Genomic DNA, 27416 nt, shown 5'->3' on the forward strand with positions numbered 1-27416 from the left:
CTGCTTTAGTTCCCCCATTCCTATAGAAAAAATAACAATGGTAACCATTTCAAAGGAGTGAGGGAAGAATAAAATGAGTTGAATTCATACAAACTCAAAAATTCTCATTAAATACTGATTACATATAGTTATAGCTGGAAATATTTGGTAATAAAATTAGCTCTGTTCTATCAATGCCTATGTTTCTAAGAAGTATTACATTATACAAAACACTTATTAATTAGTTCAAACAAAAATAGTTCTGAGGCCACTTTCAAATTCACAATAATAAAAACTACTTCTATCAAAAAATTCAATAACAAAACTACGTGTATGACAGTATTTAAATATAATAAAATCTGAATATTTATTTGGGTTTTTTTTATAAGAGTAAATAAATTTCTTTTCTTACCATCAAGGTCATAATCAGAAGCAAAGTTTTTTTCGGCATTTTAAAACTGTTAGTTTGACATCATTGCCACAATAAGTAAAGACTCAGTCGAAATAATAATTTCAAGAAAATTTTGTAAACACTATACAACTCCATCTCCTCATCAATGAATTTTATACAATAATATTTGTCTGTGTGGATTAAATAATTTAATATAAACAATGAACATTAGGCCTAAAAAATGAAAAGGAGTCAGAATTCTTTGATATCCAATCCTCCCCATACCCCCAAGCTATCTTTAAAATTATTTTAATTAGAGAGAAACTCAGGCAAAAGGCCAGCTATTTACTTACCAAGTCTGCTAAATCTCACTATAACTTCTTTTTCACCAAAGTCCAATGCTATCCAATTAATAAGTAATGGATTTCATGTTCATAATATGCTTAGATTTGTTTCATTTGGATAAGTTAACTTGTATGTGTCAGTTTTTGGTTTTTTTTTTCACTACTACAACAAAATACCTGTAGCAGCCTATTTATTAAAAAAATAGATTTGTTTAGCCAGCAAGGGCCCTTTCAGCTCTATCATCTCTTTGTGGATGGCAAAGGTGGGAACACATGCAGAAATAGATAATCAGATTTCAATTTCAAAAAACACAGGAAGACAGTAAGCTGAAGGATCAAGCTTGGGCTTTCTTTTGGTAGAAGTTCACCAGGGTTTGAACTCAGGGGCACTCAACCACAGAGCCACATCCTCCTCAGCCCTATTTTGTATTTTGTTTAGAGAGAGGATCTCACCAAATTGCATAGTGCCTCACTTTTTGCCCAGGCTGGCTTTGAACTTGTGATCCTCCTGCCTCAGAGCCACTGGGATTATGGGCATGCACAAACAGACCAGGCTCAAGCTTGGGCTTTTATAACCACCTTAACCTCTTCAGTGGACAAGGCCTCAAAGACCTAAAGACCTTGCATCTATACTGCCACAGTGGGGACCAAGCTCCCAATTTACAGACCCTTGAGGGATAAACCAAATTAAAATCATATTATATTCTCAAGGAATTAATTTAGTGTTTTTGTCTTATATCCTCTAACATTGAGAAACTTCTTTTTCTTTCTAGTTGATTTCTTATAAATATTTTCTGCATCTCAAGTTTCTAGAGACTGACTGGAGGCTATAAAATTATCTAAAAAGCTGAAGGTAGAAAACAATAACTGTGAGCATGTACTATAAATGAATAAACATTAATTTCATGTTTTCAAAATCAAATATGAAATATGACTAACTTCAAGGTGAATCTATCAAAGTAGTTCTTTTTAGTTTTATTTTGTTAAATTTATTTGTTAAATTTATTTTATTTATTCTGAGTCCATATAGCCACTTATTAATGGCTATATGGACTCAGAAGACAAATTATTACCATGAGGATTTTACAATGTGTTATAATCTTTAAGAGAAACACAACACATAATACAATGGATCTGTCAAAGATCAAAGGAGAATACTTGAATGGAAAAACTCATGCAGATGTTGCAGAACACTTAGTTCTGCCACAAAACTACTATGGGCACTATTTCTACTATTGTTTGAAAAGTACCTATTTTTATCAGGAATAAATACAATAGAAACCCAAATCTTTTGTAAGCAAGTTGTAAAATCCCCTGCAATGCTACTGATACAAATTGAAATACAACTTTTCAAAAGGGTAAGAAACAAATCTCTCTCTTTCATTGCCTATTCCTGATGTGACTACAATATGTGAAATATAATATTACTAAAATATTGCTAAAACTAAAAGAAAACTATTAGTTCTAGCATCCACACAGAAAACAATAGAAAATAAATTCTACTTTATAAATTTACATCTCTACTTAAAAATTAAAAATAAAAATAAAGGAAGAATTTTATAAACATCTAAATTCATGATCTTTGATTCTAAGAGAATTTAAAAGGTAAGGGACATATTTATGTCTATGCCTCTTGAAATATTTCTGCCAATATTTCTTTTATAGTGTCCCTACTAAAAAAATGACAAAATTTAACTTGATTTCAAATATTCATGTTTTTGGCTTAAAAATTATGTATTGTCGATAAACACACTGAAATTAGAATGGTCATTACATGTGGATGGGAAAGAGATGACAATTAAAATAAGTGGATGGGAAAGAGATGACAATTAAAATAAGTGGCCTTGAAAATTTTATTGCAATGATGGAAATATTCTGAATCTGATTTAAAAATGGTTCTATCACTTGGTAAACGTATTAGAAAATTACTGTGTACTTAAAAATGAGTAAAATATATGATATATAAAAATGTTTCAGTAAGGTTGTACACAAATGAATGAATTGAGTGAGAGAAGCCAGACACAAAAACATATGCTGTATGAAACCACTCAATTAAAATAAAAATGGGCAGAACTAATTTAGGTTGTATAAAATTAGAACCTGGCAATCTTGGGGTAGGGGTATGACTGATCAAAGCACTTCTGAGAGCCCATTAATGTTCTGTCTTCATCTGGTTGTTAGTTACATGATGAACCTTATTTGTGAAAATTCATTGAGGTGTACACATATGATACCTGATAGTGTTATGTATATATGTCTTAATACAAAATTATATATAGACACATAACACACAAGTGTGTGTACAAATGTTTTATCAATTTGAAACATATAATCAATTATATGTAAGTTAAATGGACCGTGTATTTTACATGTGTCATAAAAAATATGAGAAGGTCACCATATAGAATATTCAAATTTCCTATATTTAGACATTACTTAAGTTTAATTTATAATACAGATGCCAATGGAAGATTTTTTTGTTTGAACAAGGAAATTCATCAAACTAGTGTATCATCCATCAATACCAAGTTTTCTGACCTAAAGAGAGGGTTTTGAGGGGAAAAGGGTCTTGAGCCCAACCTGTGGCATATTTGGAAGAGAATTTCGGGAGATTAAGTGGTGGTATATTCACAGAAGACATCAGTGAACCTGTGGAGCTGTGTCATGAAAACATAGGTCAAAGGATACAGGAAGGAAACTGTTCCCTTGTGTTCCTCATTAGTGTTTCTTAACTTACATATGTAGGATCATTTGTTCTCTTCTTGTTCTACCAACTCTAATATTTCCTGTCCAACAAAATATTCCCTAATATAATATTGCTGAAAGAAATTCTTCCTTTGATTGCCTCAATAATATAAATGAGATCAAAATAAATTGTTCTGAAAATAATACAACTGGTTGCTTTTAATCCATCAAAGAGTAGTTGAAGGCAGAAACCATGTGTGTCTTATTTATCTATCAAACCCAAGTAAAGTGTCATAATGAACTGCATGCCGGGCACTTTCTGGTGTCAGCTGAGTTAATAATCGAAATACTTCCATGAATAGGCTGAATGTCATATGAAACCTAAGATGAATTCCAAATGTAAAGTTTCTAAAGTTATTGAGTTGCTAAGTCAGTTTCACATTTAGGTTATAAAGATATATGTAATATTTTTAAAAATTATCTCAGAAATATATTAAAGTAAAACATAAAAAATAAACAGAAACCTTCAGCAGAATCAAGAAAGCTTTTTATAGATATGAAAATGAATAAGAGAGCATAGTTTTTCATTTATACACTGAAAGATGGTTTTAGGTAACTCTAACAGAAGATCTGTTTTGTAGAAGCCTACAATCTACTTTAAACAAAGGCTAACTGGTTGATAATGTAGGTTTCATTATGTTTCAATGTAAAAAGAAGAGTGTTTATGCTGAGGATTGAATCCAGGTCCTTGTGCATGCTAAGCACATGCTCTACTACTAAGTTACACTTGAAGCCACACAATAATGCAATCTTAAATTCAGTGGTGACATGGATCATCTTGAACAGGTATCAGATTGGATAGTTCTATTGCAGGCAAGTATTGGCATCCAGTGCTATAACCTATTAATCCCAATTCCAAATTTTTCATTCTTAGTTTACATATTAGTATGCAGTCTAAGTACATTTTCAATGTATATTAAAACATCTGCATTACCTGTCACTATCTAATGTATGAGACTAAAGTTATAAAACATTTTATCAAGATTATATCAGAGTATATTAATATTAATCACTTTTTGTATTTAGTTATAATCCTTCATGCTTAAATATATGTAGATCCTGATAGTCCCTTTCTAGAATTTTAAATTAAAATAATCACATTAATCAAAAATATTGTTTAGAAAATTTGCTTTCTATGGTTTCAATTTTAAAGCATTAATCTAATTAAACTGTCCAAACTACTATTATTATGGCTTACATGTATCATAGTAATAATTAACATTACCTAACATGCTGTGGTTGACATAAATATTTAAAACTAAGTTCATTATAAAGCAACTTAGGTAACTTTGGCCATTCCACATTGTGGAGCCAATTTCTTTTTCCCAAGAGTCAAAAACACATATTTTGAAAAAGTGAAAATGTAGAACATGAATAGATCAAGTGCATGCGAGGAACTTGCTTTGATGTAGAATTAAACAGTTTTTTAGTTAGCTACTAACTCTAACTTTAAAAACACTGGGAGGGCTTACTCAAGGGATTTACTGAGGGTATTGAAAGTATTTTTACTCTCCAGATTCATCATTTCAGGTATGTATCCTGTACAGTTCAGCAGGTCCAGAGGATCCACCAAAACTGAGTCTGTCTTCTCTCCCCACCCACCAATAATTACAAGATTAAGATTAAGGACTTATTTTGGATGGCCTTAACAGTATCAGCAAAACAATTAACACAATTTCCATGAGAATCTTATAGAGATCAAATAGCTTAATGAAGTTAAAATTCTGCTACATTTAAATGAAAACCTAATCACAGAAATGTAGAACCTCCTCCTTAAACCCCACCCCAAGGGATTCTACAGATTTCTATATTTGATTATCTGATTAAAACAAATAGAAACAATTTACTTAGGGTGAAAAATCATTCATCAATAATTTTTATATATTCACTAATTAAAAAATGACGTATTAATTTAATTTTTATTCCTCTTTTTTACATGATTAGAAAATGATTATTAACAAAGAATATTTCTGCACTCTTTGGAGAAAACTGTGGTTGAAATTGTAAAAAAAAAAAATCTTTCATCACTGGTATAATAACCAAGTTGTAGAGAACTCTATCAAAATAATATGCAGATTATACCAAGAAACGTAAAGAACAAGGTAATAAATTTTAATTAGATACTGTCTCAGATTATCATGAAACATACAACACTGCTGATGTCTTTACCCAGGTTTCATAGTCACACTGGTGCCCCTTAAAGGTTTATGTTACACGTGCCAAGAACAGAATATTAAAGATAGCGTACCTTTGAGACATAATCTTATAGGCATCTGGCAGATAACATCGGATATTCTCCATCTGAGCAGGGTCGGAGTCACAGATTTTGTCGTCAGTCCTCCCATAGTTGGCACTTTCGATCATGATGACATCTGTTCCTGGACAGCGGAGCTCGATGGGGTAGCTCTCACAGGAGAGCTCTCTGCGGACCACTGCCATTGGGATTGGGGCTCTGCTGAAAGCTATAGTGGAGGAGGAAGAAAGCACACGGTTAGTAGTGAAGGGCGCCAAGCACCTGCTGCCTTCCCAGGACTTGGGGTCAACTAACACAAGAAACACCACAGAGAGGATTCATAATTTTAGTAAAAATAGAATATTTCCCCTTTCATTAACTGTAAAAGATTTTGAAAAATCTTACAATTATTTATCGCATTTTTTTAATAAGTGAGAAAAAAGTCATTCTGAATTTCCTGCTAAAACTTTGCTTGTGTGCGAAGTGGACTATGTAGAAATATTAATACAGTTTGAAGAGTAAGATATTCAGATAAAATTAAGAGGTCTTTATTTTCTTTTTCTCTTTCTCTCTTATGGTGTTCCTTTCTTTAAAAAAAAAAAATCAACTCAAAATTGCACTGCTCCTGACTTTAAAAAAAACATATTTAAGTACTCTATATCAATTTTTTAAAGTTCCATTGTTTGAGGCTGGGGTTGTGGCTCACGTATTGAACACCTGCCTAGCATGTGTGAGGCACTGGGTTTGATTCTTAGCACCACATATAAAATAAAATAAAGGATCATTTACAATTAAAACATGTTTTTTTAAAAAAATTCCATTGCTTGATAATTCACATAATTGATAAATTTTATTAATTAATTTGTAAATAATACATGCTCTTCCATTAAGAAAGTAGAAATTTTTGTTGAGAAAAGTTATGTTTTCCTATATCTCGCTCTCCACACTCTTTCTCCACCTGTCAAGAGGAAATCAGTTGTGGTGAGGATAAAACTAATTGTCCAAACAAAAACTGACATTGAATGTTTCTTCCCACCTCTTTTGATATTGTGTTTTACTCAGGTAAATTTAGACATTATAAACATATTATTTGATTATTATTTGTAATGTATTATTTTATTTGTAAGGCTAATTATATATGGTGGAATATTTTCACTTCTGGATGTTATTTTCTTCATTTTAATGGTACCTTAGAATATCTACATATTAGCCTATCCTATACTTATCAGCATTTATGAAGAACTCAGTATTTTGTTTCTTAATATTATAAATAAGTATAAATGTATCTTAGCTGAAATATTTTGGAAAAAATATAATAATTAAAGTATTTGTGGCATATTTCTGAAAAAAATCAATGTGTCAGAGTAAAACACATTTCAAATTTGGAAATTATCAACTAATTTGAAAAAATAAAAATAAAAATGTCTACTTTCACCAGTAATAGTTTTCATTTCATATTAAACATTATCAATGCCTTTAAATTTTGTCTTTTGGATAAAGAACAAAAGTGTAATATCTATTTTAAACTTACAGCTTTATTGTACAACAGAGTATATTTTCATGTTTTTTAACCTTTATTTTTCTTTCATCTGAATTGCTTACTTACATTTAAGATTTGCTTTGCAAAACTTCTTTGTATAACAAGGAAGCTAAACATCTGTCCTCTCCATTTGTGGCAATTTCTTTTTTTTTTCCTAGTTTGTTGCTTCATTTTAGAATGTTTAATAAACATATATAGTTAATTTTTATAAAGAAAATTTCTATCTTTTCATGTCAGTTGAAGACTCCCATTCTAAGACTGAACAATGCCATCACATTAATGGAACAAAACAAAATATTCAAATGTTGTAAAAATTCAGGAAGACTTCTTTCAAAGCATATAACTGAAACTAAGTGAAGAATTTACCAACTGTCAAAAGTTGATCTCCATATAAGAGAATCAATTATGGAGAAACATGTGTGATAGATTAAATTTGCATTGATAGTTGTAAATTAACTCAGTAATGCACACATACATAAAATATGCATTTAAATAAATATATGCAAGTTTTCATGTGTTGTTCTTTTTTTGTTTGTTTTGTTTTTTTACTAAGTATGAGATGCAAAAGAAGAACAAGAGAGGAAAAAGAAAAGAGGAAAAAAAGGAAGGGATGAGAAAGATATTTTGTAACTGTAAATATTTTCATTTGAAACAGAAAATATTGATTTGTTTTGTGATATATATTCAAATCATTCTCAATTTTAAAATAATATTTAGAAAAAACAAATCTATTTTTTCATTCAAAAATTAGAGATTAAAATCTTTTTTAATACGAAGATTCTATTTTCATGGATGAAGACATTTTCATTTAAAGTTCTTACATAGTGGAATCTTTGAATAATAAAAATATTTCAGTTAAGGAATCCAGTTTCCATGATTTATTTAGTTCAAACAGAGTCACAGAGGTGTTTTTGTTTCCCCCTCAAAGTCCTTAAAATCACAGTTTTCAGATGCTTTATACTGTCTTCTGTACATTTGTTGAAGAAGATTATTTCTTAACTTTGATATGACTATTTTAATAAAATCACTTTGAAATAGCTTTCAAACATTGCATTCATCTGGACGTATTATGTTGATTTAACCAGTCGATTAAATTAAAAACACAAGCTAATTGAACAAAGAAACAACATATAAGTAAATCACACTGTCAAATCATTTGTTTGACTAAGTGGACAATTCGGATGATTAAACTCATCAGTCAATTTTGTCAAAACACTGACATAGCTTTAATCTGGGTCTTCACTGTCAAAAATATCATTTAGAACCAGACACTAGACAGATGCAAAGTCAACTAAAATATGGAAATCCAAATTTCCCATGTATTTTTTTTATGTAAGAGTGATACAAATGTTATGTATATGGCAATTTTTACAAAGATCAGAGTTAATTTGTCAAAACTTTCTTCCATTTAACATGTAATTGCTTTTATTTCAGTTAGTGACAAACTGCAGATGATGGATGCTTTGTTTCAAGGAATGTATTACAGGAAACTACTTTCTAACATTATCTAATTAGCTATTTAAATTACCTTTAATTAGTTTGCTGAATATTTTCATCAGCAACCCAAGTCCAGAGGGGGGGGGGTGGGAAGGTTTAAGTTAAAAATAAGGTTTTCTATCATTCAGTTGTCATGCTACCAATGGAAAGGTTTTGTTTACACAAGAAATGGCCAAGACTGAATATGCCAACAATCCAAATGTGGTGTGGCAAATCAGTCTCTTGTTCTTCGTATCATATCCTTTATTATTTTATTTTCACATAGTCTGTTGCATGTTGTGTCAGGGTAGCACTTATTAGGCATTGTGAAGTGGATCATGGCAAATTAATTTGGAGCCAAGAAGGCATAAACATACCTTCTTGAGCTCCTTCCTACATTTAGCCATGAGATAAATTGGTTATAACAAGAAACACAATGCCCTCTGTTAGACATGTAATAGATAATTGCTGAATAAGTTGGAAAAGTGTTAGATATGAAATCTGGTAATGATCCGTTAGGGTGTTTTGCATTACACTACTCCCTGACCATGAACCTGATTAGGAGCATGTGAACTAACTAAACATCTCTGCTGAATATGGTCAGAACCTGTGGAAGTCCCCAAACTCCATATCAATCATATTCCTAAAAAATGTGCTTCTGACAAGGGAATAACCATAAGGAAACTAAGTAAAAAGAAATATTAAATAATATGAGAAATAGCTCCCTGCTCTTGCTCACTTCTTTTGTTGGAAATCACTCCCATTATTTTCCCCTTTTTTGAACCTTCAGTCATTCTGTTGTTAAAACCTCTTCTTTTCCTGGATCCCCCTTCTTGGGTTCTCTCTCCTGCCCCATGATGTCTGACTCTATATGCTGTAAATCCTTGAAGGACTTTTGCAGATATGGAATCAGGGAGGTAAAACCTGGTGTCCAAACAAAAGTCAGATGGTTTTTCCTGGACCCCAAAGACAGGGTTCAGAAATTTTCCAAAATAATTCTAGCATACTAGAGAGAGCCTTACAAAGGAGGGATTTCTATATAAAATATAGGATTATAGGAAAAATACTATCAATAAGAATAAGTAAAAGATCAAAGACTACAGTGCAAAGGGAAAATTAATTGGTTGAAGGCAAAGCACAAGTAATTCAGTTTTATACACATTGAACTTTAGGTGTCAGAATAGTACCTGGATATGTGCAAAAGTCGGCTAGATTCATGAGTCTAGAACTCAGCAAGAGTACTCAGGCTAAAGTCATAGGAACATGTAAGTAGTTCAGGTAGTAAACCATAAAGTAACAGAAGAAGAATAAACACAGAAGTCAGAATATCAGTGGTCACTGAAAGCTGGGAGGAACATGCTACATCATCACTAGAGAAATATAACCAAAACAAAGATTTGAGTGTACTATCACCAAGTTAAGGATAAGTAAGTTAGTTATGGGACAGATGAAGGAAACACTTTATTCTCTTAAATATACTCAGTGATTCAGTCAAAAAAAATAACAGCTGCAGACTAATCTACATATAGCAGAACTAAAATCTTCATCCTGTCCTATTTGTTTGTTGTGCTTATAAAAATATCAACAAAACAGCCTACATTTATATTTATTTTCCAATTCCTGCACTTCACACTTTAATCCAAATCCTATGTATTTGAAAAACAATAATTCTGTTAGAGAATTTAAAAAAGAAAAGAATGGAGATGAAATGCAAATTAGGCTATTTGTCACAGGAAAGATGAGAGAAGAGTCACTTTACTTTGGTAGTGAGAGAGAACATATTTAATCTATATTTAGGATCAAGAAATTACCTGATTTGATAATTGAATGGGAAGGGCAAAATATCATGTGACAAGGATGGCTACCAGGTTTCTGGCATCAACAAATATTTAGCTTGTACTGCATTAGACAAAAAGTAAAAACAAAAAGAAAAGCAAAACACCTGATAGGAACTTGAAAATACAGGTCTATGACTGTATAAGAGAGATCTATATGAAGTTCAGAGTTCTAGAGTAGCATTTAAAATCTAATAGATCAGGTAACCTAGGAAAGGAATGGGGGTTTTAAAAGAGGAATATGTGACAGTTTTAGTCTATTTATGATTCTTTGACACTTCCATTCTTCTTCCCTCTTCTCTTGACTCTGAATATGAGCTGTACTCAGGGACTCACTTCTGATGGACACAGTATGGTAGAAATGAGAGTGCAATTTCCCAGGGCAGTTCATTAAAATGACATGGTGGGTTCGGCCTCTCTTTTGGATCACTTAACATTGTACAAAGCTGGCCATCATATCTTGAGAGCACTCAAGCAGCCCCATGGTGGGGGGGGGGGTTCGGGGGCAAGAACCTTAGGTATCCTGCTGACAGGCTGCAGGAACTTGCAGTACAAATGAGGGAGGTATCTTGGAAGCTGATCCTCAGCCACCAGAAAAGCTGTCTTTGGGTAACTGCAAATGCATGAGAGACCTGGAACCATAATGAACTAATTGAACTACCCCTGGATTCCTAAACTACAGAAGTGCATAAGACAATAAGTATTTATTGCTTTATTGGGCTATACAGCAAAACCCAGAAACTAACCTGAAGGGATTTAAAAAGTAGATTCGAAACTGTTGAACAGATTCTGAAGAATTATTAAATCTGAAAGAAAGATGTCATGAATGACCCATGCTTATAGTACAACATTATCATCCATTTGTTTAAACAACATTTGGAGTACTAGGATAATATATACAGAAGCAGAACTGAATTATGAATAGGTGTGGACAAATGGCCTTTCTTCCCTACATCCCAGGGATTATAAAAAGAAAGAAAAATCTCTTTTGAAAACTACACAATGACAATGAAATAGACTGGCTTTCCAAAGAAAAAGTTAATTCAACTATTAATAAGTTAAGGGTAATGATTTTAAAGAAGTGTCTTAATTATAGATGGGGGCCTTTTATATCTGAAACTGGACAGGTTTGCACTTTATTGGCAATGACTTTAGGAAAATCTTCATTATTAAATTTCTGCCATAAAGCAAATATTACCAATTCACTTTCCGCAGAAACTTTGATATAATTTTCTTAAGTATGTGTATTTTCTCTGTGCCATTTTACATGCCAACACATTCATTTCAGTTTTAAAAATGTGCTCTAAAAATCTATTCCAAATACTTGGCAATGAAAACAGCATTGAAAACCCAATGAAATATCAACCCATCATCCACTTTCTTAAAAAGTACATCTGCTACCAGTAGGCTTTTAATACACTGAATTCTAACAAGGGTATTTTTTAAAAAAAGAAGACATGTAATTTGAATGATATTTCAGTTTGTAGTTAAGTGTAACACAGCAACAATTAAAACTGACAACTTGAAAGAGTAACCAAAGGCAATTATGTGCTGAGGTCAAAAAGCAAAGCATGAAATTTAGGTGGTTTAATATAAAAACATTCTAATGAGTGGAGCATCATAAAATAATTAATGTTCAGCTATTCTTTGACTTATGGAGCACAACATAAGGGTAACATTAATCTCATTTCTTGAAACTACATACACACAAAACTGTGACCTCCCCCAAAGACTGCTAAAAATGTGGCAAATATTTCAATAAATGAATTCATAACTAGTTGCCATAACTGTTCAACATTTAAAAAAATTATATTTCACATTGTCATCCAATTATATTCATGAGGAAAAAATTTCAAAACTGTGTCAAATTTCACATATTATAATTTTCCCAGTCTTTCAAATGTCAGAAACTTCAAACTGGCTGTTCAACATGTTCTTAAAAATAAGCATTACAAATTCATAATAAACAAGAATCTAGTAAAAAGCAATTCAAAAGACACTGTTAAAAAGGAATGCTGATTTATTTCCTAATACATACTTAGCATCTACAAATGTCGCTGCTGAAAGTTACTAAACATAGTATGTGGTTGTTGTCTAAAGTCCCACTCAGTGTCAGTTATTATTTCAGGCTTGGGCGATCCTGTACTGGATGGAGTTCCAGGGGTCTGCCAAAAAAGCTCAGTATCTGTTAAAATCAAGGAAGTGTCAAAAATTCATCTGAGTGTGGTAGAGTCTCAAAGAGAGGAGATAGTATTCCTGATTATTAAAATCTAAAAGTTATAGGATAACAACAAGACCCGATGAGACAAAGTTCAAAACAGAGGTGAGGAGCTGGGCAGGTGTCCTGCAAGGAAGGTACTGAGGCTCTCCCTGGTCCTGTGGGACTCAAGAAGCTTGTGGTTGGAAAAAGAATGCACATATGACTATGCAGGATTAAGACATCATATATCACAATGAATCATGAACAGGATAAAAGTAGTTGAAGAGTTTCAAGGAAATGAAATAATCAACATGCATTAGGGCTTTGAAATAAGATTTCTTGAATAAAGTTAACTTTCTTTGGCCCATAAAGACAAATCAACATGTATGGATATAGGACATGTTCCAACCAGAAGGTTGGAGAAAAGACAATAGTCAAATGGAGATACTCTTAAAATCAGATTCAGAATATAGTCCAAATTTTAGTTAAGATTTGGCATTTACAACATTATAGTAAGAATGTTAATAATATCAGTCTTAAGAATCATTTGCGGAGGAGGGAAGAGGGCGGCGAAGGGAGTGCATCACCCCAGTGCGCCGCGTCACTGAGTGGGAGAAAGACGATGTGAATCGCCTGAAGGCTATCTTGTTGGGAATTTCCAGTGAAATTGAGGTGCTCCAGAATCTAGTGGACAGGTTTCCATCGTGCGAAGTTCAACTGCAGGAGCTCCATTTCTCTGCACGGAGGGTCGCATAGCCTGATAGGCAATCGCCCCGCGGCTGGAATCTGTGGCGCGCGCTGGGGTGCGGCAAGGTGCCGGAGCGGGGGAGCAGCGATACGGATTCGGGGGGTCCCGCCAGTGGTACATTGGCAGCGCTGAGTGCTGAGTTCCGGTTTTGAGACACAGGAGAGAAGCTGGCCAGATTGGTTCCAGGCACCGGTCGGACCACAGAGGAAGACAGCAGCCGCCATTTCGGAGAGATGATGTAATCATCCCCATGTTCTACTGATCTCAGCTCATTCAGCTACGGAACAGGTGATTTCAGGCTGGTACTTGCCTGCGTCTAGCAGACAGATTTCTTGCTCAGGCTTGGGACTGGGGATCTTGTAGAGAATACTCCTAGAGGCTCCTGCCTGGCAAGGCGTGCGCCGGGCACTGAGCAGCTGGATTCTGGTTCCCGGGGCTAACCTGGCCCAGGTCTGAGCAAACTGCGGAGTCTGCCGGTGGAGGCCAGCTCCAAGTGGAGCGTGCGCTGAGCTTGGGGCGACTGGGTTCTGACTCCCGGAACAGTTTTAGCCTGGGGCTGGGGAACCCGTGGGGGTCGCTCGCTGGAGCCAGCTCCCAGCGGAGAGTGTATCGGGATCTGAGAGGCGGGGTTCTGGCCACCGAACCTGCTTCGGTCCAAGGCTAGGGAACCAGCAGTGACTGCTTCTCAGTCAGGCTCCTGCTGGGTGCTGTGGGGCAGAGTGGAGCTACCACCGGCGCCCAGAGCAGGCCAAGTGACCCGCCGGCGTGGTATCATGACACACCAACGCAGCTGGGGCTGAAGAGAGTAGCCTCCCACGACTAGAATAGGACCAGCGACCCCGCGGTGCGGTAGCCAAGTAACCTCATTTGGAGTAGGGGCTGTGCAGAGCTGACATCTGAGCAAGCAGGGCAGGCAGACCTGCGGCCCACTGGAAAGATAGGCCAGGTAGCTTGCCAGCGTGGTGGACACGTAACACCGAGGCAGTCGCGTCACACTGGTTGGAGTGGGGATGGAGCAGGGTCGCCGCCCGGGTCCGGAGGGGGCTCAGCGACCCATTGGAGAGGTAGTCAGGTACCCCATTGGGAGTGAGGGCTGTACAGAACTGCGACCCACTGGCCTAGAGGCCTGCCAGCGGGGTAGACACGTCACACCAATTGGAGTGGGGACCCAGCAGAGCCGCCACCCACATCCAGATCAGGACCAATGACCCCAGGGCGTGGTAGTTACGTTACCACAATTAGAGTGGGGGCAGAGCAGAGCCGCCACCCGTGCCCGCAGGGGGGGCAGACCTGCGACCGATCAGCGTGGTAGACAGATCACCCTAATTAGAGGAGGAGCACAGCCACTACCCGCCCTGCAAGGGAGACTTCCCAACTATACAAGAGCATTATAAATAAATAGGGGGTAAATTTCAAAAACACAACAGTTGCACCAAGCAGAAAGAAACGCCAGCAGTATGAAAAGACAAGGAAAGAAAGGACCACAAGCAATGCAGGTCACCTCAACTTTAGAAGAGGTAATAGCTGCAACAGATGGAATGTCAGATAAAGAGTTCAGGATATATATGCTTCAGATGATCTGGAGTCTCAAGGAAGACATGAGACAGCAAAATCAGTCAATGAAAGATCACATTGACAAACAAATCCAGGAAGTAAAAGATCAATTTCACAGGGAGATGGAGGTAATAAAAAACAAACAAATAGAAATCCTAGAAATGCAGGAAACAATAAACCAACTTAAAAATTCAATTGAGAATACTACCAGCAGAGTAGATCACTTAGAAGAGAGAACATCAGACAATGAAGACAAAGTATTTCAACTGGAAAAGAACATAGACAGCTCAGCAAGTCTGCTAAGAAACCATGAGCAGAACATCCAAGAATTATGGGACAATATCAAAAGACCAAATTTAAGAGTCATTGGGATACAGTAAGGCACAGAGCTCCATACCAAAGGAATAAACAGTCTATTCAGTGAAATAATACAAGAAAACTTCCCAGACTTGAAGAATGAGACAGAATCCCAAATCCTAGAAGCCTACAGGACACCAAATGTGCAAAATCATAAGAGATCCACACCTAGACACATTATAATGAAGATGTTCAACATACAGAATAAGGAGAGAATTTTAAAAGCTGCAAGAGAAAGAAAGCAGATTACATTTAGGGGTAAACCAATCAGGATAACAGCTGATCTCTCAAAGACTCTGAAAGCTAGAAGATCCTGGAATAACATATTTCAAACACTGAAAGAAAATGGATTCCAACCAAGAATCGTGTATCCGGTGAAATTAAGCTTCAGGATGGAAGATGAAATTAAAACCTTCCACGATAAACAAAAGTTAAAAGAATTCGCAGCTAGAAAACCATCTCTTTAAAAAATCCTTGGCAAAACATTACAGGAAGAGGAAATGGAAAATAACATTGAAAACCAACAATGGGAGGTAGGACAGTAAAGGGGGGAAAGTAGTCAAAGAGGATAACAAATCAGGTTTAGTAACATCAATAAACAAATATGGCTAGAAGAACAAACCATATCTCAATAATAACCCTAAATGTTAATGGCTTAAACTCATCAATCAAGAGACACAGGCTAGTAGAATGGATCACAAAACAAGACCCAACAATATGCTGCCTACAGGAGACGCATCTGATAGGAAAAGATATTCATAGACTGAAGGTGAAAGGTTGGGAAAAATCATACCACTCATATGGACTGCGGAAACAAGCAGGAGTGGCCATACTCATATCTAATAAAATAGATTTCAAGCCAAAGTTAATCAAAAGGGATAAAGAAGGACACTTCATACTGCTCAAGGGAACCATACACCAACAAGACATAACAATCATAAATATATATGCCCCAAATAATGGTGCAGCTGTGTTCATCAAGCAAACTCTTCTGAAGTTCAAGAGTCTAATAGACCACCATACAATAATCATGGGAGACTTCAACACACCTCTCTCACCACTGGACAGATCTTCCAAACAAAAGTTAAATAAGGAAACTATAGAACTCAATAACACAATTAACAACCTAGACTTAATTGACATACATAGACTATACCACCCAACATCAAGTAGTTACACTTTTTTTCTCAGCAGCACATGGAAACTTCTCAAAGATAGACCATATATTATGTCACAGGGCAACTCTTAGACAATATAAAGGGGTAGAGATAATACCATGCATCTTATCTGATCACAATGGAATGAAACTGAAAATCAATGATAATAGAAGGAAGGAAAAATCAAGCATCACTTGGAGAATGAACAATAGGTTGCTGAATGATCAATGGGTTTTAGAAGACATCAAGGAGGAAATTAAAAACTTCCTAGAGTTAAATGAAAACACAGACACAACATATCGGAGTCTATGGGACATATTGAAAGCAGTTCTAAGAGGAAAATTCATTGCTTGGAGTTCATTCCTCAAAAAAAGAAAAAAACAACAAATAAATGATTTCATACTTCATCTCAAAATCCTAGAAAAAGAAGAGCAAAACAACAGCAAAAGAAGTAGAAGGCAAGAAATAATTAAAATCAGAGCTGAAATTAATGAAATTGAAACAAAAGAAACAATTGAAAAAATTGACAAAACTAAGAGTTGGTTCTTTGAAAAAATAAATAAAATTGACAGACCCTTAGCCATGCTAACGAAGAGAAGAAGAGAGAGAACCCAAATTACTAGCATACGGGATGAAAAAGGCAATATCACAACAGACACTTCAGAAATACAGAAGATAATCAGAAATTATTTTGAATCCTTATACTCCAACAAAATAGAAGATAGTGAAGGCATAGATAAATTCCTTAAGTCTTATGATCTGCCCAGATTGAGTCAGGAGGATATAGACAACCTAAACAGACCAATAACAATAGAGGAAATAGAAGAATCCATCAAAAGATTACCAACTAAGAAAAGCCCAGGACCGGATGGGTATACAGCAGAGTTTTACAAAACCTTTAAAGAGGAACTAACACCAATACTTTTCAAGCTATTTCAGGGAAAAAGAGGGAGAACTTCCAAATTCATTCTACGAGGCCAACATCACCCTGATTCCGAAACCAGACAAAGACACTTCAAAGAAAGAAAACTACAGACCAATATCTCTAATGAACCTTGACGCAAAAATCCTCAATAAAATTCTGGCGAATCGGATTCAAATACATATCAAAAAAATTATACACCATGATCAAGTAGGATTCATCCCTGGGATGCAAGGCTGGTTCAATATACGGAAATCAATAAATGTTATTCACCACATTAATAGACTTAAAAATAAGAACCATATGATCATCTCCATAGATGCAGAAAAAGCATTCGACAAAGTACAGCATCCCTTTATGGTCAAAACTCTAGAAAAATTAGGGATAACTGGATCATACCTCAACATTGTAAAAGCAATCTCTGATAAGCCACAGGCCAGCATCATTCTGAATGGAGAAAAATTGAAGGCATTCCCACTAAGATCGGGTACAAGACAGGGATGCCCTCTCTCACCACTTCTGTTCAACATAGTCCTCGAAACACTGGCCAGAGCAATTAGGTAGACGAAAGAAATTAAAGGCATAAAAATAGGAAAAGAAGAACTTAAATTATCACTATTTGCAGATGATATGATTCTATACCTAGCAGACCCAAAAGGGTCTACAAAGAAGCTATTAGAGCTAATAAATGAATTCAGCAAAGTAGCAGGATATAAGATCAACACGCATAAATCAAAGGCATTCCTGTATATCAGTGACAAATCCTCTGAAACGGAAATGAGGACAACTACTCCATTCACAATATCCCCCCAAAAAATAAAATACTTGGGAATCAACCTAACAAAAGAGGTGAAAGATTTATACAATGAAAATTACAGAACCCTAAAGAAAGATATAGAAGAAGACCTTAGAAGATGGAAAAATGTACCCTGCTCATTGATAGGCAGAACTAACATCATCAAAATGGCGATATTACCAAAAGTTCTCTATAAGTTCAATGCAATGCCAATCAAAATCCCAACAGCATATCTTGTAGAAATAGATAAAAGAATCATGAAATTCATATGGAATAATAAAAGACCCAGAATAGCAAAAACAATGCTAAGCAGGAAGTGTGAATCAGGCGGTATAGCGATACCAGACTTCAAACTATACTACAGAGCAATAGTAACTAAAACAGCATGGTACTGGTACCAAAACAGGAGGGTGGACCAATGGTACAGAATAGAGGACACAGTAACCAATCCACAAAACTACAACTATCTTATATTTGATAAAGGGGCTAAAAGCATGCAATGGAGGAAGGATAGCATCTTCAACAAATGGTGCTGGGAAAACTGGAAATCCATTTGCATCAAAATGAATCTGAATCCCTATCTCTCGCCATGCACAAAAGTTAACTCAAAATGGATCAAGGAGCTTGATATTAAATCAGAGACACGGCATCTGATAGAAGAAAAAGTTGGTTATGATCTACATGCTGTGGGATCAGGCTCCAAATTCCTCAATAGGACACCCATAGCGCAAGAGTTAACAACTAGAATCAACAAATGGGACTTACTCAAACTAAAAAGTTTTTTTCTCAGCAAAAGAAACAATAAGAGAGATAAACAGGGAGCCTACATCCTGGGAACAAATCTTTACTCCACACACTTCAGATAGAGCCCTAATAACCAGAATATACAAAGAACTCAAAAAATTAGACAATAAGATAACAAATAACCCAATCAATAAATGGGCCAAGGACCTGAACAGACACTTCTCAGAGGAGGACATACAAGCAATCAATAAGTACATGAAAAAATGCTCACCATCGCTAGCAGTCAGAGAAATGCAAATCAAAAACACCCTAAGATACCATCTCATTCCAGTAAGATTGGCAGCCATTAGGAAGTCAAACAACAATAAGTGCTGGAGAGGATGCGGGGAAAAGGGCACTCTTGTTCATTGCTGGTGGGACTGCAAATTGGTGCAGCCAATTTGGAAAGCAGTATGGAGATTTCTTGGAAAGCTGGGAATGGAACCACCATTTGACCCAGCTATTCCCCTTCTCGGTCTATTCCCTAAAGACCTAATAAGAGCATGCTACAGGGACACTGCTACATCGATGTTCATAGCAGCACAATTCACGATAGCAAGACTGTGGAATCAGCCTAGATGCCCTTCAATAGATGAATGGATAAAAAAAATGTGGCATTTATACACTATGGAGTATTACTCTGCATTAAAAAATGACAAAATCATAGAATTTGGAGGGAAATGGATGGCATTAGAGCAGATTATGCTAAGTGAAGCTAGTCAATCTTTAAAAAACAAATACCAAATTACTCCTTTGATATAAGGGGAGTAAACAAGGACAGGGTAGGGACGAAGAGCTTGAGAAGAAGATTTACATTAAACAGGGATGAGAGGTGGGAGGGAAAGGGAGTGAGAAGGGAAATTGCATGGAAATTGAAGGCGATCCTCAGGGTTATACAAAATGACATATAAGAGGAAAGGAGGGGTAAGACAAGATAATACAAATGGAAGAAATGATTTATAGTAGAAGGGGTAGAGAGAGAAAAGGGGAGGGGAGGGGAGGGGAGGGGGGATAGTAGAGAATAGGACAGACAGCAGAATACATCAGACACTAGAAAGGCAATATGTCAATCAATGGAAGGGTAACTGATGTGATACAGCAATCTGTATACGGGGTAAAAGTGGGAGTTCATAACCCACTTGAATCAAACCGTGTAATATGATGTATTAAGAACTATGTAATGTTTTGAACGACCAATAATAAAATTAAAAAAAAGAATTATTTGCTATTTGATTCTTTAAAAATACTAGAAAGAAAAATAAGAGAGTGTGGGAAATGAGGAAGATATTGGAAGAGGTGATGTAAGGTGGGATGACAATGGTAATTGCTATTAAGGTTTGGATGTGAGGTGTCCACCAAAAGTTCATGTGTGAGACAATGCAAGAAGGTTCAAAGGAGAAACAATTGAATTGTGAGAGTTTTAACCCAATCAGTGAATTCATCCCTGATAAGATTAAATAAGTGGTAACTAGAGGCAGGCAGGGTGTGACTGGAGAAAGTGGTTAATTAAGGACATGGCTATGGGGTATATATTTTGAATCTGGAGAGTAAAGTCTCTCTCTGTTTCTTGATCACCACGATGTGAACTGCTTCCCTCTGCCACACACTCCACCATGATATTCAGCCTCATCTCATGCCAGGAAAAATGGAGCCAGCCTTCAATGGACAAAGACCTTGGAAACCATGAGCACTCAGATAAACTTTTCCTCCTCTGTAATTGTGCTGGTTGGGTCCGTTAGTCACAGCAGCGAACAAAGCTAAAACAATTGCTAACATTTATTAAGTGATCTTCATGTGCTGGTGATTTAAAAGCATCACGTATTTCAAATACACAACAACGAAAGTTGGACGATATTATCATCCCTATTTCTCACACTAGGAAATTCTTCCTTAGAGGAAGGTGGCTTCCTCTAAGTGTGATGGTTAGGCATGTAGTAAAGGTGCCATGATGCCCCTTCAGTGCCATGGACAGAAACAGTGGAAGGGGACTTATTTCATAAAATGCATTAGTCCATACAATGGCATCATGTGAATGATCAGTGTTTTAAAAAGGTTATGGACTTTGATTCCTTTAGTAAAGTCAAGTTTAATTGCTGAATATGAAATGCAAATTAACCATTCCATTTACTATGTCTGGCAGGGGCTTCTGAAAACAGAGTGCTAATATAACTTTCAGAATTACAATAATTTTTCCTAACATTTTATATTATAAAATTAATTTGAAGCTTTTCTTTGTGTAAAAATGTACAGCAGCAGCTGGTTGCAGTAGCTTGGGCCTATCATTGTGGCTACTCTGGAGGCTGAGATTGCGGGATCACAAACTGGCCTCAGAAACTTTTTTAATAGCTTCTTTCAAAATACAATTTAAAAAAGGCTATGGTTGCAGATCAGACACAGTAGGCTCCTGGGTTCACTCTCCAATAAAACACAAAAATAAAGAAAATAAGCAAATGCTTATTTTTTAAAATAAAATGATATCTATTTCAGTAAGATAAAAAGCACTACATTTAATTTTTAAATGTAACACTTATTCTCAAATGCAGTCATTAAACAACATCTAAATATATAATTATCTTTACAGCAGACCAACAAATTTAGAGTTGATCTTATTCTTATGTTAGAATCAATGAAATTGGTAATAGTGAATATTCAACAAAAAAAAAGACATATAGGAAATGTACTGAAGGATAAACATAACTGTAAATAAATAATGGTCACAGATAAAATTAAACAAATTTTTAGTTCTGCAGGAAAGGAATTAAGATAGAAAATGCAGTACTACTGCACTGCACATGCTATTCAGAAAATCACAAGTAGCATCTATTCACATTCTTCCCCTCCATCCTTTTCTTCTTTTCCCTCCCTCCCTCTTTTTCTTCCTTAACTGGTGGGTGCACATGCACATACACGCTATCCATTGGATAAAGAGTTTTCACTGGCTAGTTATATCCTTCATGAAGGTAATGATAAGGCCTTTCTTTATAATTCAGCAACACACACATTCAGCAATAGAGGCCTTATCCTAACCTCTTTGGTGATTCTTTCAACATTGAAAAACACATACAATGGGGTTTATAAATCCTTTATCCATAGTTTTACCATGGCTTTATCGTGGAGATCAGGCCCCTGTAATCAGTCAATCAGTGCTGAACTCTTCCTGTCAGTATGATTCACAGTAAGCCCAGCCATAAAGACCCTGACCAAATCTGTATTATATTTTCACACAATGTTTTCTAATTGAAGTTTCCTGTGGCCTGGGAAGACAGGAATAGGAATTACACCATTGACATCCATTCTACTAGAACATATCTGTTAGGAAGAAGATTGTAAATGTACTAAGTTACTTGTGAAATCAAGTGCTTATTCATTATTTTATCCCCAGTGAAACTTAATTGTCAATATTTTCAAATAAATACTATCAAGTAGTTCACCAGGCATTTCATATTTCACACAAAGCCTGGCTTTAAGGACAGTGAATCTCCACTTACTGAAATTGGTAAATGAGTAATATATTAACCAACCAAATCGTTCAAACTATGAAAACCCAAATTATTCCATTTCTAGAAATACGGCCAGATAGCTTTTTGTTAATAGTGATGACAATTCTCTCTAAAGCAGGGAAAGAAAAAAAAAATCAGAATGGGAGAAGAGGGAACTCTTTTAAAACTCAACCATCAATTCCAACAAAAATGAAATAATAACTTAAAAGAATCGTAAAACAACAAAACCCCACAACACACAGTGGCTGATTCTGGACACTAGTGAAGAGCTTTTCAGTGAAAATAAAATATGATTGGCTATTTCAGAAAGGAACTCTTGTCTTTCCAAAGCTTTGCAGCAAAGCTGTCAGAATGATTCTGAATGAATAGATATTTTTATTCTAACAGCAGTAAAAACAACAAAAATCTTCTGAAAAGCACAGAAACAGCTCTCATTTTCTAAGGTCTTATGAATTGACTATTAAAAACCACATTAAAAATCATAGAAAACAAATGATAAAAGCTATATCAGGGATTATTTGTATATGTGGGATAAAGCTATGAATTGGTACCCAACATTTGTTCAGCTCAAAAACAAAATATTCCATTGAATAAAAGGCAAATTTCCCATCTATACAAAAAATAGCAAAAACTCTTTACGTAATACATTTTTAGGGCCAAAGAGTAAGTTTTTGTAAAAAATTTAAATAAATTTCCATGGACTATGCATGTAGTTCAGTGCTAAAGCACCGGCTTATCCTGCATGAGGCCTGGGGTTCAATCTCCAACACCAAAACAAAAACAAAAACAAAAAAAATTTCAAATATGCCCTCCAATATTTCCTCAATTCATTAAATAAATAACTGAATATAAAATGAATTATGAAAGAAAGTTTTAAAGCAGTGGCTAAGAAATACAAATTCAAACATTTCTGAAGGACCAATATCAACCCTTCACCTCAGTGATTAATCTATTCAGTCAACAAATAAAAACTGAATACTAGTTAAGTGGCAGACAGGGTTTGAAGTTGTGGGTATTTCATGGGGAATATCAGCACCTTGTGGAATTACAATATGGATGCAACAGAGAATAAAGATTAAAAATACATGAGTATAAAAATCAACTAAAACCTTTTGTGAGAATTATGAAACCTAATCAAAATATGAGACTGTGAGAAAAAATATCACAGTTTCACCAACAGTTAACTTAAACTCCATATCTGCTTCAGTTTTACCCAAGAAAGTAAGAATGTTCAAAATGATTTTAAACAAGATATTTAGACAATTACTAAAAAACAATTTGAAAACCTCATAAAGCTTCTTTTCTCTATTACCCAATAGGAAATATCTCTCTAAGCTTTGCTAAAACTTGTGGCATAGGAAGCTGGGAACACATAGTTATAAACCAGGCATTTACCTGAATCAATAAGTTGTTGAAGGGGAAAGCAAAAGGATGATTAAATTCACAATGGCTTTCTGTGATGCATTCCAAAAAAGGACAAAGGAGGGATAAACAGCATTCCTTCTCACACTTCAATCCTAACAGATCATGTTACAAGAATATGCAAACAGATCTGTTAAAAAAAAAAATCAACTCACATCTGTAGAAAACAGTGTCAGATCTTTGATTTAAGTGTGGTGCAAAATGTTATAAATATTCCTGAGAAAGCAGCTGTTAAAAGATACCTTGCCTTTTAATAATAATATAATGGAGCTTCTAATAATAACAGTAATATTAAAAATAAGATACTGAGATATTCTAATACAAATTTTCAGATCTTTACTAGTAAAAGAGTTTATGTGAGCAAAGACATCTTGAATTTTTAATCAAGTCTCCAAATCATAATTTCAGGAGTACAGAGTGAAATGAAAGTTGTTTTAAATGAATGATACATATTAATGTCTAGAAATGAATCCCAAATCTTGGAGATAGATTCATCATTAGAAATTCATTAGTTCAAAATTATTTCCTGTTGATGGATCTTCCTTCCAAACCACATTGAATTCATTAAATTTAACTTTACTTATATCCCTCTGATCATCTATTTCCACATTTACTAACCATATGTATTTCAAGGATCCGCATCTGATGTTGATTATTGTTGATATATTTCCCTATACTTTAAATAGGATTCAGTTCTTATTATATGAATGGAAAATTTTTTAAAAAAATTATTTGTTCAACGAATTGAAACAATAAGCTCAGAAAGCATTTTGCCAACATTTTATTATTTAAAAATGAATATTTCATTTTAGTTATTGAATTCTGTAGGAACAAACTGATAAGCATTTATGAGTAATGGTTATATGTTACTGCAATAATTCCTTTTACTTATGCTAACTATTAAAACATTTAATGTCAACAGTCATATATACATACACACATGTACACAGAGATGCACACATGGCAGTTTTATGATAAAATGTCCTTTTATAGTTATTTTTGTGATATTGCTGATGGTTTACTTTAGGTAGATGGCACCACACTTTATTGATTTGACTTGAAACATACTTAGTGGCTGAGTATGTATAAATGCACTAGTAGTAAACAGGATGAGTGACAGAGTCCACTTAGTTTGTTGAAGAAAATATTTTATTTTATTTATTTATCATTATTTTTGTGGGGGGATGCTAAGGATTCCAACTAAGGGTGTCCCACATGCTATGCTGGTGCACTACCATTAAGCTACATCCCAGCCAAAGTATTTCATTTAAACAAATTTTAAAAACAAATATGAATATATTTTTCAATGTTTTTCAATTTTCTTTTATGCACACATTTTTTCAACAAAATTTTTGCATTGTTTTGAGCTTTTAGGAATGAGAGATATGTGGTTGTTAACAAGTAACATTCTACAACAGAATGGGAATGATATCCAGTATTTCACAGTCAATGTATTTTTTCTGGTTATCTTTTATACCTGTTCAAATCTATAGGACTGTGAATACAACTAGTGGACTTTTTTTTTTAAATAGATACTGGTTGAAAAGTAGGACATAAAAGTACTTTTCTTTCACTCCTTAACTACATCAATTTTAATTGAACAGACTACTTGTTCAAAAACTCTCCAAATAGGAGTTTTTATTTCACAGATAGATTGAAAATACAAATTAATAGATTTCTATTTCATAGAAAATTAAGGTAATGCTACAGGACAATCAAATTTAGAAAGAAACTATTGCATCAAACTATGGAATTCTCCTGAAGGGGGGAATGGAGAATATGAAGAACTTGAAACCAACTATATGTTCACTCAGTCAGCCACTCATTCTATATGCATTGTGTCTTTTCACCATATATAAAATATGTTTCAGCACTTGGAGAATTGGAAATTAAAAAAATACTTTTCTCTCCAGGGACCTATGGCAAAGACAAAAATCAGCTATGTTAATAAATCTGTGCCTATGATTTCCAATTTGACAACTCCATAGATTTTATTTGAAAAAAAAATGTCCTGAGAGAAAATATAAACCTTTCTGGAATATTCTAGATTTCAAATATCAGAGCCATTGCAGGTAATAAATACATCATACATATTTTGTGGGGTTATTCTTTCAAATAGGACAAAAAAGGTTATGTGGTTTCTTAACTCACACTATGCTTAGCACACTATTTGTGCTGAATTTTGATTGAATAAATGCCTTTGTATCTCTGGGTTTCTGCATAAGTAACTGCTATTTTGATCCTAAGATTTAGGGGATGTGACCCATAAATCCTATTTCAGAAGTGCTCTAAAAACCAGTTATAAAAAAATGAGAATTTTTGGCCAAATATCATCATTTACATACATATCTTTGGGAATTCAAAGTGTGTAGAGCAGTTCTTTATTTGGGTGGTCTCAAAGACGAGGTCATAAGACACAATAAAGCCTTGAAAACACATGGAATTTTTACACTGAAATGATTCTAACTTTCTGCAGATTTTAATTTCACATCACACAAATTAATGCAGCATTATTTTTGAGGCAACCAAATTGCAACATAACTAAGTGAGGCTTACATTAATCATAATTTGCTGGTATATAATTTATAGTATTTTGAGATACTCTATTGCCATACACACCACTAATCACAGAAGACATGGTTTAAATTTATTAAAGCTTGGAAAATGTATTTTTCAATACACACTCAACTACAGTCTCTTAGATAATTCATATGGCCTCATAAATTACTCTTTTAAAATTTATATGCTTATAATATTATGTTTCATTTTTCACACTACAATATCTGGGTACCCTAAGAGTTTTTGATTCTAAGTCTAATAATATACTGTACTATAAAAGTGGTTCACAGAAGAAAACAGAAGACTATGAGAAACTGAGTGAATTGTGGTTTCCCCTGAAGCAGAGAATAGTGTAAGGAAGAATAACTGCACAGCAGAATTTACTGAAAATTAGTTTCTTCGGCACTTAGGATACCCTGATAAGTTTCTGTAAAAGAACTATAAACCCAAGGGAATAATATTTGCAATTTTAAAGAAGTGACAAATTACATGATTATAGTGTTTGATATGGTTTATGGTCTTGTTTACCACAACACTAAATCTATTAAGACAAGTTTTGCCAAGAAAAAGAATTTGAAAGAAGCCAACAGAATTTTCAAAAACTCTCTAACAAATATTATTAAAAATCTTCATAAACACAAACAGTTCATTTGGGGAAAATCATCTGATGTGAGTCTCTTATTATTTATAAGTTAATACAATTTATTTATCTATCTAGTCAACCATTCATTCAACAAACAGCTGTTGAGTTTTATTATATGCCAAGAAATGAGCTTTATTTTCTGGGAGATGAATATGAATGTAATGAATATGAATGCTATGGTTCCTGTCCAAAATCTATTAATTCACAAGCAACTTTCTTCACTTATTTCATC

The 27416-nt window shown here is 34.6% G+C and overlaps 1 protein-coding gene across 8 annotated transcripts in view; it reads right to left on the reverse strand.

Annotated features, from left to right (window-relative positions):
• The window catches only part of Adgrl3 (adhesion G protein-coupled receptor L3), a 479419-nt gene that overhangs the window by 386769 nt on the left and 65234 nt on the right, over nt 1–27416 (reverse strand). For 6 of the 8 annotated variants that reach the window (XM_077803550.1, XM_026395016.2, XM_026395017.2 and 3 more), the window contains exon 1: nt 5708–5913. In XM_077803550.1, coding sequence (XP_077659676.1) covers nt 5708–5898 — 191 coding nt within the window. In that variant the 5' untranslated portion in view covers nt 5899–5913. Of the gene's footprint in view, nt 1–5707; nt 5922–27416 lie in introns of those variants that run through there. The other 2 variants (XM_077803548.1, XM_077803549.1) reach the window with 2 other exon arrangements.

This window comes from Urocitellus parryii, chromosome 10, assembly GCF_045843805.1.
Source record: "Urocitellus parryii isolate mUroPar1 chromosome 10, mUroPar1.hap1, whole genome shotgun sequence".
NCBI lineage: Eukaryota > Metazoa > Chordata > Mammalia > Rodentia > Sciuridae > Urocitellus > Urocitellus parryii.